General features: G+C 34.8%; 1 protein-coding gene across 3 annotated transcripts in view; it reads left to right on the plus strand.

Annotated features, from left to right (window-relative positions):
• TMTC3 (transmembrane and tetratricopeptide repeat containing 3) overlaps positions 1–15,401 on the plus strand; it is a 36,100-nt gene extending 20,699 nt beyond the window's left edge. For 2 of the 3 annotated variants that reach the window (XM_027679843.1, XM_027679842.1), the window contains exons 10-15: positions 1,904–2,024; positions 2,572–2,683; positions 3,420–3,523; positions 4,697–4,866; positions 5,670–5,896; positions 7,360–11,304. In XM_027679843.1, coding sequence (XP_027535644.1) covers positions 1,904–2,024; positions 2,572–2,683; positions 3,420–3,523; positions 4,697–4,866; positions 5,670–5,896; positions 7,360–8,174 — 1,549 coding nt within the window. In that variant the 3' untranslated portion in view covers positions 8,175–11,304. Of the gene's footprint in view, positions 1–1,903; positions 2,025–2,571; positions 2,684–3,419; positions 3,524–4,696; positions 4,867–5,669; positions 5,897–7,359; positions 11,305–12,653 lie in introns of those variants that run through there. The other variant, XM_027679844.1, reaches the window with a different exon arrangement.
• The last annotated feature ends 713 nt before the right edge of the window (positions 15,402–16,114 follow it).

The following is a 16,114-nucleotide window of genomic DNA, read 5'->3' on the forward strand; positions in this document are numbered from 1 at the left end:
AGAATGCAGTGTACCTTATGTTACACATTGCTACAGAATAGAATTTACCTATGATCCTAGTAGTATAACCCATCTCTTTTCTGTAAAAGAAAATATTTTCTGTATAAGTCCTAGACGTTTTTAAGGATTAGGCAAAAAGTATTTCTTGGCCAGATTTGATTTATACTCTATTCCAGTGATTACTGACTGAAGTTTATGTAATGTGTGTGCATCAGCAAGTTAAAATATCTTTTGCTGATTAAATTTTCAGAGATGCTGTGCTAGGAATGGCTATCAGAGCCATTCAATATTTGCTAAACTAAAGAATTCTTTGGATAACAATTTCTCCTTACGAAATTCTGCTCTAAAAGCATTTTTTGCACATGCTTTTGTTTTTTCTGGTATGTTCTACATTGATCTGCACAAGCCTCCCACTGACCTGGATGCTTTACCCTTGTTACCCTGATGGCATCCTGATGCTAGTTCAGACAAATGGGAAGGCAGCAATTCACAGTCCTGTGTTGTGTGCTATCATAAGAGCTGAGGCCTGGCAGTATCACTTATGCCAACGGGTGCTGCTGAAGCTGACAGTACCTGCATAATGAGAAATTAGTGATACCTTGTGGGAGTGAGGAGAAAGTATTCTCACAAATCCCACTACAAGACAGTAAAAATAGAAGTGATGTGAAAGAAAGCAAGGAACCAGGAGAAGATGGCTGGGGAGAAAAATTAGGCAGCATTTAGTACAAAAATACTGGGGATCAGCACTCTAAAAAGGCTTATGAGAGAGAGAAGGCTCCTTGCTTTAGAAATCTGTTGAAAGAAAAAGCTTTCTTATAAGCCTGATGGGCATATAGATTACTGTATATGCCAGTTCTCATTGATCACTTTGCTAGTGTTTAAGAATTTCTCGCTTACAATTTTACAGTTCCACTTTTTTTAGTATTTTTAAAACCAATCATGGTAGTCTAAGTCTGCACAGCATTTTGTATATCTTAAAAAGTGGAGGGGAAAAAAACCTTTCAGTTTTTAGCAAACCCCTGTGAAGTAGGTAGTGGTGTGAACAACCATTGCATAAGTCAAGTATAAGAAATAGCTGTTCATGCTGAACAACTGTATGTCCTCTCAAGAATTACGTTTTTTTAAAACAAAATTATAATTGTAGGAAGGCTACTGAGTGTTTGACATGTTTTTTCATAATGAAGTTAGAATTCAGAAACAAAATGATCAGCATGTTAAGGCATATGTTTTATATGTTATGTTTAAACTACAGAAAAATAAACTGCACAAAATCAAGATTATTCCTGACAAGCTTGCCATAGAGGGTGACTTCTGCCCGAATTTGCAGCTTTAAAAATAAAACCGTTATAAAGACATTACACCTTTCTCCTATTTAGATATTACAGTAGCGCTAGGATTATATTTGTTTATGGAAGATTGCACAGTCTCCACATACCTCTCTGTTAAGATGTATTCTGCAGTGTGGGAAAGATTGGTGATGTGCGCAGTAAAAAACCTGTGTGGAATTGTCTGATATGAAACAAAAGGATGGGATGATATTTTAGTTGCCTTTTTTTATTTTCTAGAATTTTGTATAGTGTTTTGGAGAACCTCACGTTTTGCCATCATGCTTATTGTTTTAAATTACAGCTAAGTTTTAACAGATGTATAATTTTTGTATATTTTTGTTTACATTCTATTATGTGAATTACATTTGTTCTTAAAGGAATTACATAGTCATAACAAAAACATCAGGTAAAAACCAAAATTAATTTGAAATTAGGCGTTATTTCCTTTCAAACTCTAGAGTGCGCCATTCACAAATGTGGTCCTTGGTTTGTTTGCCTCAGCATGTGAGTTATTTACTCTAATTAAGATTAGAATTGTTTGTGTGCTTACAACAAGTCTTTGTTTTATTTGATAGTGTGCTAAGAAAAATTTCTTGGGTTTGTTTGGCTGCGGTACTATTCACTCATGCCTTAAAAACACTGCACAGGAACTGGGATTGGGAGTCGGAGTACACGTTATTTATGTCAGCTTTAAAGGTACTGTGTTCTATTTGGAAAGGATAATGGAAAGTTTGTTGCTGTTCTTATAAAGCTGCAGTAGAGCACGATAAAAATGGAGAAAAATTATGCTTGTTTTGGCACATTAATTTCTGTATTGACAGTATTGACATATAATTAGTTGCTTTGGGGAATGCTTTAAAAGCAGTGTCACGCGCACATGGGAATTCACATGCAAGAAATAGGTAGAAATTTTTCTTGTCTGGATCAAAGCAAGATATGTTTCAGTACAAAAATCTGCTAAAAGGTTGATTCATAGAATAATGTCTTTAAAGTTCATATGGCATGATAAGACAGTTTGTAAAAGATCCTATAACAATTACAATGAATGTTAAAATATTTGGTATTTCTAGGGGCAAATATCATTCTGGATATAGTGTTTTGTTATCCTTTACATATAGAAGCTTCATGAAATCAGTCATTTGCTGTGCATTTTTATGTCTTAAGACGTAGATAAGAGAAAATCAATTGCCATGTAATTTCTGCTTCATACCTTATGCATTGATATCTTTTTTTGTGGTTTTAGGTAAATAAGAATAATGCAAAACTATGGAACAATGTGGGGCATGCATTAGAAAATGAAAAGAACTTCGAAAGAGCTTTACAGTTTTTCATACAGGCCACACAAGTGCAACCAGGTAAAAGCTTTAACTAACTGCCATTGAATGTCATCTCTGCACTCCTAGTATTTCAATATGCTTAGCTTAATTAACATCTTCTCGATCTGTTTTTCTTAAACTGAACATCAAAGAATGTCGTATAATAAATTAAATGGTCCATAGTTTTTGGAAATAATCTAAAAAAGTCCTTCAGAAAAAGTTTCTGTCTATAAAAAGATGCAAAAACTATTATTTGTATGACATTCTTTTTGGATTAACTTAAACTGTAATTTCTTATGGAGGCTACTTATTACTTCATTTTCTTATTTAAAACTAAGGAGTTGTGTAAGAAAGTGAAAAAATCTAGATAATATCAAAGTGCATATTTAATCTATTTTACATATTGTTGCAGAAGAAGTTCTGGATAGTACTGGACCATCTTTCCTTTTTTCTTTTAGAAGTCTAATAAATAACCTTCAATTTATGTGCCTCTATTATAGCAAGAAATTAAAGATAGATACATGGAAGTATGATATGACCTCAACCTTTTTACAGTTTCCTGAGTAACTTTATAATCCCTCCTTAGTTCATGGCTAAACTATTAGCTTCATAATTAAGATGAAAAATTATATAGAATTGGATTTATTTTTTTTTTGTGATGGTGGTGGTCTATGCGGAGTACCTGTGTTTCACACTACTCTGAAGGCAGAGGTGTTTATTTTCACGATACTCAGTGCATGGAAGTATTTTAGATTTCATTCTTTTCTTTATTAAGATGATATTGGTGCCCACATGAATGTAGGAAGAACTTACAAGAACCTAAACAAAACTAAAGAAGCTGAAGAATCATATATGATTGCTAAATCATTGATGCCACAGGTAAGTAAACTTTATCTACCACCACAGGAGAGAACCTATATTCATTATACATTTTTTGTATTTTTCCTGTAATTTTGTGTAGCTGTAGTCTTTAAAGTTTGTCAGAGTTTTTTTAAAACTGATCTACAAAAAGAATACAATCATGGCTGTTAAAAAATGCTGATTGGGAATTCTGTTAAAATTGTTTTGATTTACTTTTTATAATACTGTGTTGTGGGGTTTTTTTTCTGAAATTGAGGATATAAAGGAAAGCAGCATCTAAAAATGTACACCTACAGTTTCTGGTGACAATAGGTCTATTTTCAATTACAGCTAATACATTGATGGTGACTGAGTTTGAGCCCTCAAGACAAGGCTTAAATACATTATTGGAGGTTCGAGAAGGTAGCCAGAGCAGCAACAAAAAAATTGTTGCCTGAACATGCTTTTATAAACATGTGTTTTGTTACCTTTACCATTTGTTAAGTTATATTTATAGCTAGCAAATGTTACTTGTTCAGCTCTTTAGGAGGAAAACGGAGAAGTATTTTGGAGAATGTATGAAGGTAACAAAAGCTGTGGTTACAATGAGACTGACAACAAAAATCAGCAGCCCCTGGATTAGAAGCATGGCATTAAGAAGTTTATATTGTGAATCAGTATGAAGACTATAAATGGATGAAGTATAAACACTACAACAGTTGCAATGTCATAGCATTTTTATCTTTCCTGACTACTTTTCATTTGCTATATCAGTGGCTGGTAAAATCTTACTTAAACGCTTACCTTAGGCTGAAGGGTTATTAAAAGGAATGGAAATGTTTTACAGAGTGTCCGTTTAGGCATTAGGAAATATTTTTGCCTGAATAGGGAAAGTCTTGCAAGGTCTGATTGGTTTCTAATGGCTATCTGCATGAGCCCAGTTAGGTAGTAGCAGAGCTTAGTTACCTGATACCTTAAATATGATATAAGTCATCTGTGTCTTCATACAAATAAAGAATAAAAAATACTCTTGTTTATATTTGGGTATGATTTTCCGGGAAAGAAGAATTGCTTTTTGTAATCATTAAGAGCCTGCACACTAATGTCCAGTAGTACCCTAAAACAAATGTAGCAGAGTGAAGAGGAGTTCTATACTGATCGTCTTTCATATTTTTACCCATCAGTGCTTGGTACATATATTCTCTTTGACAGATTATTCCAGGTAAAAAGTATGCAGCAAGAGTTGCTCCTAACCATCTGAATGTTTATATCAATCTTGCAAACTTAATTCGAGCAAACGAATCTCGCCTTGAAGAAGCAGATCAGTTGTATCGACAGGCAATTAGTATGAGGCCGGATTTCAAGCAGGCTTACATCAGCAGGTATATTTTCTAATTTTAAAGATATATATTATTGAATAAACATTTTTGTATTTACAGCGTTATGGACAATATTTAGTTCATACAGTTGAATTAGCTGCTGGATTTGATTCATTTCCAAATGAGATGATGATGATTTGGGACAATTATCAGTTATTCATTAAAAGCCCTGTTCTTTTAAATTCCTGCTTGAAATGGCATGTTTCCACATAGGTTTTGTATTCAAACACTGTATAGCAAGACAATTCCATTAGCTTGCTTTATGAATCTCTAACTGAAATTTCCAATCTCCTAGTTTAGTTTTGAACTGAAAAGCTTTTGGTTAGTCTGAATCATGGAACTTTCTTTATGCTTCTTTGTTAAAGATCGTCCAGAAAATGCAAGAATTAACTATTTAGCTGATATTAGTGTACATTTTAGTTAAGAGTAACGTGAATATGGTTACTGAGGCTTCTGTTCACTATTTAGTTTGTTGTGATCCTATTGGGACTTAGGGTGGTGCAAAATGGCTAAACTATAGCTGTTGCGGTGTAATTAAAGAGCTGAATCAGGAACCCTTGATCACTTTTTTTTGTTTTTTGTCCTGCTTATGCATTTGTTGTATACAGACTTCGGAGACCTGAAAGCTTTAGGAATGTTATGTAAATATGGTCTTGTATTGTTTTGTGTTTAAAACAAACAAAATAGAAAAAACACTGTCATCTCACATCTACTGTCTATAGGAAGGCAAACATTTAAAAAAACCTGTCAGTTATATTCATATGGTTTTGAATAAAAGTTGAAGGTTAAATCTGGTTCTTTAACAGGGGAGAGTTACTTTTAAAAATGAACAAACCTCTGAAAGCTAAGGAAGCTTACCTTAGAGCTCTAGAACTAGACAGAACCAATGCAGACCTGTGGTACAACTTGGCAATTGTTTACATTGAACTGAAAGATCCAACGGAAGCTCTGAAGAATTTCAACCGAGCGCTAGAACTCAACCCAACGCATAAACTGGCGTTATTCAACTCAGCACTGCTAATGCAGGAATCTGGTATGTTAATTGTCCCTTTTATAATTATTGCATATTTGCATTTATAGGATCCATACTATTAATTTTTTTTAATTAACTTTTTTATTTTTGGAAAGAAGAAGTACATAGCATCATCAAAAAAGAAACTGTTTACTTATAACAGCTTTGTAATTTGTAGTGTATAGAATTTGTCCAAAGTATGCATACGCCTTAGCTGATCAGCATCTTTAATACAAGTGCTATTTTACAATATAACATCTTATACATATAAAGAGTAGTGTTACACAAACATCTTCAAAATTGTGCCTATATAATCTTAAAAAATAATATTTAGTAAAATGTGTAATATCTATGTTTTGCATTATAGTGATTGATTTAATTATTGACTCAGAAATATAGCTGACTTCTGTGGACTTAAGTCTAGCTCTAGAACAGTGAATGCATTCGTAGGTTCCTGTGTGCTACTGCTAATTAAGATAATTCAGTCGGATTTTCATATGTGTAGCTTCTAGCTCTGTGGGTAAGGGGTAAGTGTGAGCCTTTAGTGAATTAAGGCTGTTGCAAAGAGTATTTGGCAAGTGAACTGCTAAGATTTGTTTTCCCTCTAAGAAACATAAAACAGAGTTGATTGGAGCAGAAGCCAATTGATAATTTTTCATCTCTTCGCACATTGTAAGTTCAAGACATGCATTGTTCCTTGTCTGTAGAAGCACAGGTTGCTTCAAACAAGCAGAAGCATTAACAATCTAGTATTCAATTTTTCATACTGAAAGGTGCAGCACTGTTTCAGAAGGTTGAAAGAGGGCAGTTGAAAGCAGCTCCCGATCCTTCAGTAAGTCCGGGACTGAAATTCTTCACTAAAATATGTTCACTGGATTATTCAGTAAAATAGTGCAGGCCACAAGCTCATCTAGCCAATCCTGGTATATCCTGATAAAATTGTTTTACCATATCTTTTTCAAACTTTGATGCAAATTAAAATATGGGAGTTACAGATGTTATTGCTTTGGGTTTAGAAGATATTTTAGCCTGGTTACATTAGAAGTCACCCTATGTGATCTCTGTCTAAATTTTTTCAGTCTGTCTTTCATAAAATTAGATCTTCTGCTCAAAGTTTGGCTCTGTAAGAGCTGGTTTGTCAGAACTGACATCTGCTCTGCATTCCATTTGCTAAACTCTGCATGAAAATAGCTTTTCTTAAACTTGTAGAGACACCTTTTGTGTCTGTTATACCAAACCTAAATACTATTCAACGGCTAATAGAGTAATGATGCTGACTTTGGCTACAAATCAACTGTACATAGTTTCATTCTGTAAAGAAGGTAGATGTCACTTATTTTGCTGTTACACAGCAGTGATAAAAAGTAGCATTTTAAACCCTTTTACAGTTGCATTTTATATTGTATAAAGATTAACCTTTCACAGACCTGGTCTAAAAATCCTTCAGAATAAATCTAGAATTAAATGTTTTTTCCGTCATTTAGGTGATGCTCGGCTTAGACCTGAAGCTAAACAAAGACTGTTACATTATGTGAAAGAAGAACCACAGGATGCAAATGGATACTTCAATTTGGGTATGCTGGCAATGGATGATAAAAAAGATACAGAAGCAGAGGCATGGATGAAGAAAGCCATAAGGTTACAGCCAAACTTCCGAAGTGCTTTGTTCAATTTGGCACTGCTTTATTCTCAGACAGCAAAAGAATTGATGGCTTTGCCTGTCTTGGAAGACCTACTGAGATACTACCCTGATCATACCAAAGGTCTGATTTTGAAAGGAGATATCCTTATGAACCAAAAGAAGGATATTGTTGGAGCAAAAATGTGTTTTGAAAAAATTTTGGAATTGGATCCCAACAATGTACAAGGAAAACATAATCTTTGTGTGGTTTATTTTGAAGAACAAGACTTAATAAAGGCAGAAAAATGTCTGGTTGAAACACTAGCACTGGCACCTCATGAAGAGTATATTCAGCGTCATCTAAACATAGTTAGAAGTAAAATTGCATCGCTCAGTGCTATGGAACAGTCGTCACTTCCATCAGAGGGAACTGCAGCGGCAGAAGAAAAAAAAAATTCATTTCAGAATTTGAAAGAAGTAAAAAATGAGAAGACAACCACCCAATCAACAGTTGATAACAAAAAAGAACACTCAAAAATTAAGAAACTAACAGAGAAAACCAGTGTGGACAAAGAGACTCCCAAAAAATCTACAAAAGAAATCAAAGACATTGAGAAAAAGAGAGTTGCTGCTTTGAAAAGACTCGAAGAGATTGAACGTATATTAAATGGTGAATAGACTTTATCATGTCACAAAAGAATAAGGGGAGAATACTATTTTCAATTATTGTTTAATTTGCAAGCCAATTGGAAAGTGTTCTCAGTGCTTTGAAAATAGAAATAATGTTGACTGCATATCAGTTATCAAGCAGTAAAAGACATTACAATGTCTTTTTTCTCTATGTGAGAAAACCGCAACTTTTAAATATGATGGAGGGATGGGTGGGAATTGAAGGATAAAAGGTTGAGAATAATCTTCAATGCAGAACTCTAAAAGTGAGGAAATAGCACTCATAAAAATCATTGGTAGTCAGGGATATTAAGTAATGCTACTTTCAAAGAATCAGTGGAAGAGCTGAATGGAGAATTGACAGGATAAGCCAGACACTGCTTCTTTCCCCCATACAGATCTCTTTGTACTAACATTATCAACATTTCGGTTTACACATCATCAGTTGAAATTTTTCTAGACCTCTGTTATACAAGAAAAACAGTTTTTCTTTCCATTATTTGTTTCCAGAACTTAACAAAAAGTCATCAAAATGCCACTGGCTGTAGTATAGGAAGATGCAACAACACACTAAAACTTTCAATTGCGTTCTAAATATGGAATGATGTAATAACTTTTTAAATGTTCTTTACTTACAATGCTAAGGGGTTTTAATCTTTTACCTGATAAGAAATCTTATGGTGCTCTTAACATCTTTAGACTATGCTTTTTCTTTTAAAAGAAATGTGGTTTTTTTCTTCAACTGTCAATCATGTAAAATTATACTAAAAAGGATGGGTTTGTCACTTTTTCTCCAGTTCATTGAATTCTGATAAATGCACTTTGGTACAGTAACTGGTATGCTATGCAGTAGTCCTTGTTGACTTTGTATCAATGGCTGTGGATTGACTCCTTGGTGTAGTAAATTCTTCCTTGTTTTATCTGGTTTTACTATTTCTGTCATTGGAACAGTATTTCTATTCTCATGACTTTTTACAACACTAATAGAAGCAATGATTGCTGAAGGAAGTGTGATAATAGTTAAGCCAACTGAATTTAGCAATGTTTAACACAAGACAATGTAGGTAGTGTCCTTTCAAATACTAAGTTCTGTTGTTTTGATACTTTGTCTTGGGTGCGTGGTTTTTATTAAATATTTATTTTGACTACTAAAATATTCCCATTTACACTTTTTCACTGATGCATCATTTTAATTTCTTACATGAAATGAAAATCTTTGCAATTTCAGTGTTGCTTTTATTCTTTTGCAATGGATATGTTTTTTTTCAGATATACCACCGATTACCTAAACCCAATGTTTTCCTTAATTCTGAGAAAGAAGTGTAAGAGCTGGGTTCATTAGTAGTTTCATTAATCATTAAATCTGACTTACTCTTTATGTTTTGTCTTATTTCACAATGTGGAAGTATTCCTTAACAACTCTACTCCTGAAACTTTATCCTTTGGATACCTGCTCAGCTTTCTGCTTCAAGCAGTAATCCAGCTGTAAGATGTAATAATTATCTCTGTGGGAGGGAGGGTCTGAAATAGTTAAAGGCTTTCCTTGCATGGACCTTTTCTTTGTTATGTGTCATTCATAATGTTAGCACAACAATTGCTTGCATGGTAATAACCGGGGGGAGAAAAGTGGGTTTTACAAAACATGATTTACAAGCAGCTGACAGGAACAAGTGCATGGTGAGCAACTGTTCATCATACAAAAAATTGACGTGCTACTTGTAGTGAAGTGCTCACAGGAATCTATTGACCACACCTTGAAAATCACTTGTCTGTGAATAACTCAAATACTTGTAACTAAAATAGCTGCTATGTTGACCTTTATAGAAACTTTAACTTGCATATTAAGTCTTCCTGCAAACCTTTGTTTTGCAAAATGATTAGTCATTGTTCTGCTCAATATGAAGGAACGTTCATTTGAAAATGTAGGAACTAAGTAATATGAAAAGGTACTTTCTGATAGAGGAGGTCAGGATTCTTCCCTCTTCTATATTAAGAGCTCCTAGAATCCTACTGCCACACCATTTTTATTTGGTCTGTGAATTGAAGGGGGGAGGAAAGACACATTCTTGATTTCTGCATCTGAGCCTCTGTTATGCTGCTCTCATCTTGACCATCCAAGTGGCTTTTTAGGGACTAGCCAGAACTGTTAGATTTATTGACACTAAGAAGTGCCATCAGGTTTACTTAAAGTCACCAGGTGAATGTAAAAGGAAGGATGCTGGATGTCTTTCAGTCTGTTACCAAGTACTATTTCCCCTTTGTCTCTGTCAGAGAAATTTTAGTGAAACCAAGTATTTTTGCTAACATCAGTGTGCTGAGTTGTATTTAGCCTGTTAGGATGTGTCAGCCATTTTAAAATTAAGCTGTCATGAGAAAAACTGTTCAGTAAATGGAATTGGCATAACTTGTGAAAATAATCAAAATAGCATTTGTACATAGGAAAATTATCAGAGAATAAATTCATTTTTGTCTGCTTGCAGGTAAAACAGAATAATCAACAGGTGTTTCTCCCCTTCCAGTTCAATTTATCCTTTCTCCTTTCCCTGCCATCATCATGTGCAAGAACACCATAAATATCATCCCTTTTCAGAACTCCCAGTTTCACTAATACACAAGAATTAGGAATTTTTGAGAGTGGGGACAGGCATACTAAAACAACTTGTACCCCTCTTACCATAAAATGCAATTGCTGTGGTTGCTGAAAAAACCTGAAGAGATGTCTTCTATCATCTTTGCATACATACACAAAATTATTCAAACTTACCTGTACAGCTGCACTAAGCATTTTAGGTGTTACACACGTTTGTGCATGCAATTTCAGTACAGACTCATGCATTTGTCAGATTAGATTTTGGATCTTTTGCAGGTGAGTATATGCATAAAGAGAGAGAAACTTGTATAAACATATGGATTAATTTGATATGCATGCATATATTTGGGACACTTTAGTACTTAGTACTGCAATTGCAGAAGGACAACATGCAAGTGTAGGTTAATCTTTGAGTATAGAATTTTTTTGTCTCTTTTGTCCATGAAACATCCTAGGACTTAATTTTCTAAGTATTGCAAGTATTCTTTATTTTCAAAATATTATCCTTTGCATTACAACTGGTTAAAAACATGATTGATCAGATCTCTTTTTTTTTTAATTGTCTATTGTTTTTTATCAGCTGCCAGTGAAGTAGTCTTGTCTTGTGAAGGCTGGGAAATGTTTTCCTACAAAAAGGCATGTACAAAGTGTTGGAGATTGGAGTCAAAGGATTAAGTGGGACAGAAATTCGTTGCATTGTGCAGTGCAGTTTGTACACTTGATTAGGCAATACTGGAAGAGATAAAGTCAAGCTAGGAGTAGGCATAGAGGAAGATTGCAATGAATGGAGGATTTCATATAAAGAAAAGAAAACATGCAACACCTGTGCTGCCAGAGCCTTTAGCTGAAAGAAGTAGGAAGTTTTAGATTTATGCTCAGCTGTGGAGACTTGTTGAACTGCACCTTATTCTTGGAACCTAACAGTAATTTCTGTATATTTAAAAGGAAAATTACATGTTAAAATCTTAGGTAAGTGGATCTTGGCTTCAACCTGGGAAATAATACCTGCATAGCTGTAAAACCCACAGAGACTTCTCATCCAGCTTGTCATTCCCCACTGGCTCTCTGGCATGAAGCAGACAAGTTTGGAAGATCCCACTCTGAAGGGGGCACAGGTTTGTTCTGTGCCCGTGGGATGCAACAGATGCACATGTTCTTTGTTTTCTGGGAGTTACAACAGTATGGTTACTGAGTTCCCCCTAAATGTGTTTAAATTGCAGACAACAGTAAGGTGTGTTACTTAACCTTCATTTAGCACAGCTGGCTGAACCATAGGCTTGGGGGATATGCAACCTCATGTTTAATGGGATTTCAAAGCAAAGCGCTGACCTGTGAGAAAAGTTAGTTTGCTGAAAGAGGAGTAAGCACTCACAAAGCAAAAGCTCCTGAAACATTTTGGCACTATACGTGTAGGTTCTCAGCAGCTTTTCTTTCCTTGCAGCTGTTGGTCAATCCAAGACCAAGGGGCACTGAGAGCAGCTCTTCAGTCCCAGTCATTCAGCCATCTGCTTCTCTCTTGTCAGATGAGGTTTTTGCAAGACCTAGCTGTGCTTTGTAGATTTAAAGCTGCTTACATACCTTCTTTCCAGAGTATGGAACTTTGTGCTGAACATGCAGGCATCTGTTCCTTCCTGAAGTTTCTTTTGGAAAGACTCAATGAAGATCAAAACAATTCTGGGAAGTTAGCAGCCTGCCCCAGGCTCTTGCAAACTTTGGATTGCACAAAAGCTCCAGGAAGGGTCCCAGTTTACCTAAGTGTACATGGCTGGGCTTTTTCTTGAAAGTTCTGGAATCCACCTCTGCCTGGCACAATGTCTGAAGTGCAGCAGAACCTGCTACTCCTGTAAAGTACTGCTTCAGCTGCTACTGTGTAAGCAAAACTATGCTTTGACTTTCAGCCTAGGAATCCTGCTTTGCTTAGACAGAAAGCATGAGAATGGAAAGGCTGGAAAACACCTTCCACCCATCCTTCACCTCACTTCCTCTCCCTTCAAAAATGTAACATTATGTGTAGTGTTCCAACTGAGCAAGAAGAACCTGCCCGCAAACCTCCAACCTAGTTTACAAAAAGGTAAGATATTCCTGCTTGAGATCAAAATAACATAGCTTACTATGTTACATCCATTATAATACTTTTTTTTTTAAATAATCCTAGATGGATATGACATTATTTTTATAGCATTGAGTAACTAGTAATGCAGCTAATATACTTAGAAAAAAACTGCTCCCTATGGTCTAGTGCCTGTCTACAAATTAGAGATTCTGCATGTGTGTTATATGTCTCTCATGAACAGCAAGAAGAAGTCAAACACACATCAACTCACAAAAAACAAGAGTAACAAAACCAAACCAAAACTGGAAAAAAAAAAAGAAAAAAAATCACAGAACTTTCTGCATAATTATCCTGGTACAGGAATGACATAAAAAGCTATATAACTTTCTTGGCCTAGGAAATCATCCTGGAAAAACACATTTAACCTTCCCTGGCAGTCATACTTTAAAAGACTGCTGGAAGGAGAATTGGACTTTATGGATACCATTTACTCTGAACTAAGGACTTATGTTTAAAATAAAATGTTAATATAATGTTATTACTCTAGCATAATGCAAACAACTGTTAGCTGCTACATCTTTACCAGTATAAGAAAGATACAATAAAAGTGAGTAAAAAGTCCCTGTTCAGCTTGTGTCCTCACCAGTGCTTACAGAACTGTAAATGTCTTTTGCTAAACATTCATACAGAAGCACTGACTTTCTTTACAGTGAGTTTAGAGGTTACATGCTTACTTGGGTGAACTCAGCCTTTTGCAGATGTGGACAGAAACAGAGGAAAATCGAAACGTGGGATTGGTGGGGCTTTGCATGCCAGACTAGACCTTGGCAAACGTATATATACTTGGCAAAATTTTAGTTACTGGTAGGTCAATGTAGCAGGCAAATTGATGTATTTGATATAGTTTTAGAGGGTGATACAACTCAAAAGCTTTATATGAGGCTATGAATTCTTTGTCTTTTCTACATGGTAACTGTTGGGAATGTGAAACCTTGAAGGATTCCGTATAGAGCAGAAGTGAGCACTGCAGTAAAGCACGCTGTTCAGATATCCTACACCTATTTAGCATATATGTTTGTTCCTTACATGTAATTATCAAGGTATTGCCTTTTTAAATAGACATAGCAAGGTATTTTTAATTATATGTGTATTCATCTATGCACAATGAGAGTAGGTGGAGGAGGAAAGTACAACAATTACAGGATGTCTTACCAAAAGTAGAAGTCATAAATCTTGATTTTTAAAATACCATCTTGAACATGCATTCACCTTTACAATTTTTAACCCAGTCCTACACTTCTGTTGTACGTGAGCATCAGTCTATAGCACCGACTGCCCAGTACCAAGAACTCAAATGAGATTCTGACAGCTGGAGCTTACAGATTGGGGAATTAGTTGTTATCGCTTCTCAGTCTCAGGGTGAATAATCAAGGCTTGCTTATTTGTTTGGGTGGACTGCTCATTTCATCTACAAAAATATCAGTGATTATGGATGAATATGTCAGTTTGCAAGATATAGTACTTTCTCTGTTGATAAAAGGAGTTCAAAGAGAGCTTCTGAATACCCTTCCTGCCCCCTTGAGTAAGTTTTAAACAGATCTGGAATGCTGGGCTTTCTTCAACTCCAAACATTTATCAGTTTTCCACAATAAATAGCTACAAACAAATACATAAAGAAAATGGAAAGGTATGTGAAAGCTTAAATCTCATGAAATGCAAATACTGTGCAAAAACATAAGCTGAATTCTGTAGGACTTCTTTAGATGTATTTATATGAGAGAGTTTTCATGAACTGTATGGTCTGTAATGCTGAGTATTATTTGTATAAGTCATACTGTATTTCTGCCCCTTACTTGGGTGAATATAATCAAAGTTTTAGTACAAGTGTTTAGGTTTAAATTTATCTTCCCAGGGGTAATCCTTCAGATGTTTTAATAGACAATGCAAAACAGCTAATTGGCTAGAATATTCATGAAAAGCAAAAATAAGAAGCATAATTAAGTTTTAGGAGTTTTTTCCTTCTGATCAACATACATGAAAAATATAGATTGGAATAAAAAATATATGTATTGCACAATGATAAAAGCACCACTGAAGTTATAGATTCAGAAATTAAAATGCTGGAAAAGAATTTTTCAAAGATTTTCTAATTATCTGCACTGTTTTCTCTTGTGATAAAAAGGAACCCTCTTTCCATTTACTTCCTTTTATCTTTTGATTTTTTTTGTTGACTGTAAGACCTTTACCCCTAAATAACAGCTTTTTCAAAAATTCTGAGTACAAAATTGACAGATAATCCTTGAGCTTACAAACACAATACACACAATGACTGTAGAAAAAGAAAAAAATACATAAAGCAGAAAGCAACTGAAATGCAAGAAAGCATCTAAGGGGTTTTGTTTTAAAAAGATAATAACAAAATAACAAATACTGTTATCCTAGGCTGTTTCATATCTGGGTGTCCTCATCCTTCTAGCTGATGAGCAAGTGAAGCAACTTCGGAGTCTAAAAACCATGCTACATGGTTGTTTTTACTACTATACTGTTTCTTGTTCAGCATTAAATAAAATTATATAAAGGGAATGAAGGTGAGATTGAATTTCAGTAGCACAGTCTCTGTAATTTTTTAATATCTTTTTTTGTTTCTGTGGCAGTGATACTTTCTTACACTGCAAGTGTTCCAGGACAGAAAGGTGAAAAGAGGAGCTAATTGAAGGTTTTAAAGTATTTATATATAACTAATAAGCATCTTCAGTGTTCTGCTGTCTGCTTTTGATTAAAATACATATGAATAAGGTATATAAGTATATAAATTGCAAATGTAAGACTTTGCTAAAGAACTGGAACACAATTATTTCAACATTCACTATGAAAAGTGCTCATTGTTTATTATTCAAACTAGTGTTATTTGGAACAGCAATGCAGAAAAATTCATACAGGCAGTGATGACCAAGTTACTGCTTCAGGTTATTACCTGTTGTGAAGCAGTTGCATAAAACACACAAATGATCAGCTAACAGTAGAGACTTACATAAATGAATCAATATAGTTGTGTAATATAGAAAGCGTAACACCATGTGTGAATGAATTTTCCTGTTGTGTCTTAACATTGGATTTCTTTATTGCTCGTGATCTGGCAGGATGTTGAAAAGGTAGGAGTTTCTGCTTCCAGGGGCAGCAACTGTATAGACTGTTGTTCATCTGCTGTTCATTATCACTTTAGAGATGAAGGCTGTTGTCTTTGTACTTGACCTCTTGGTAACTCTTGTTAAAAGGAGAAGCAGAGCGTTCAGTCAACAGGCTAAA

The sequence above is a fragment of the Neopelma chrysocephalum genome, unplaced genomic scaffold, assembly GCF_003984885.1.
Source record: "Neopelma chrysocephalum unplaced genomic scaffold, ASM398488v2 Primary Assembly neopelma1_59, whole genome shotgun sequence".
Taxonomy (NCBI): Eukaryota; Metazoa; Chordata; class Aves; order Passeriformes; family Pipridae; genus Neopelma; species Neopelma chrysocephalum.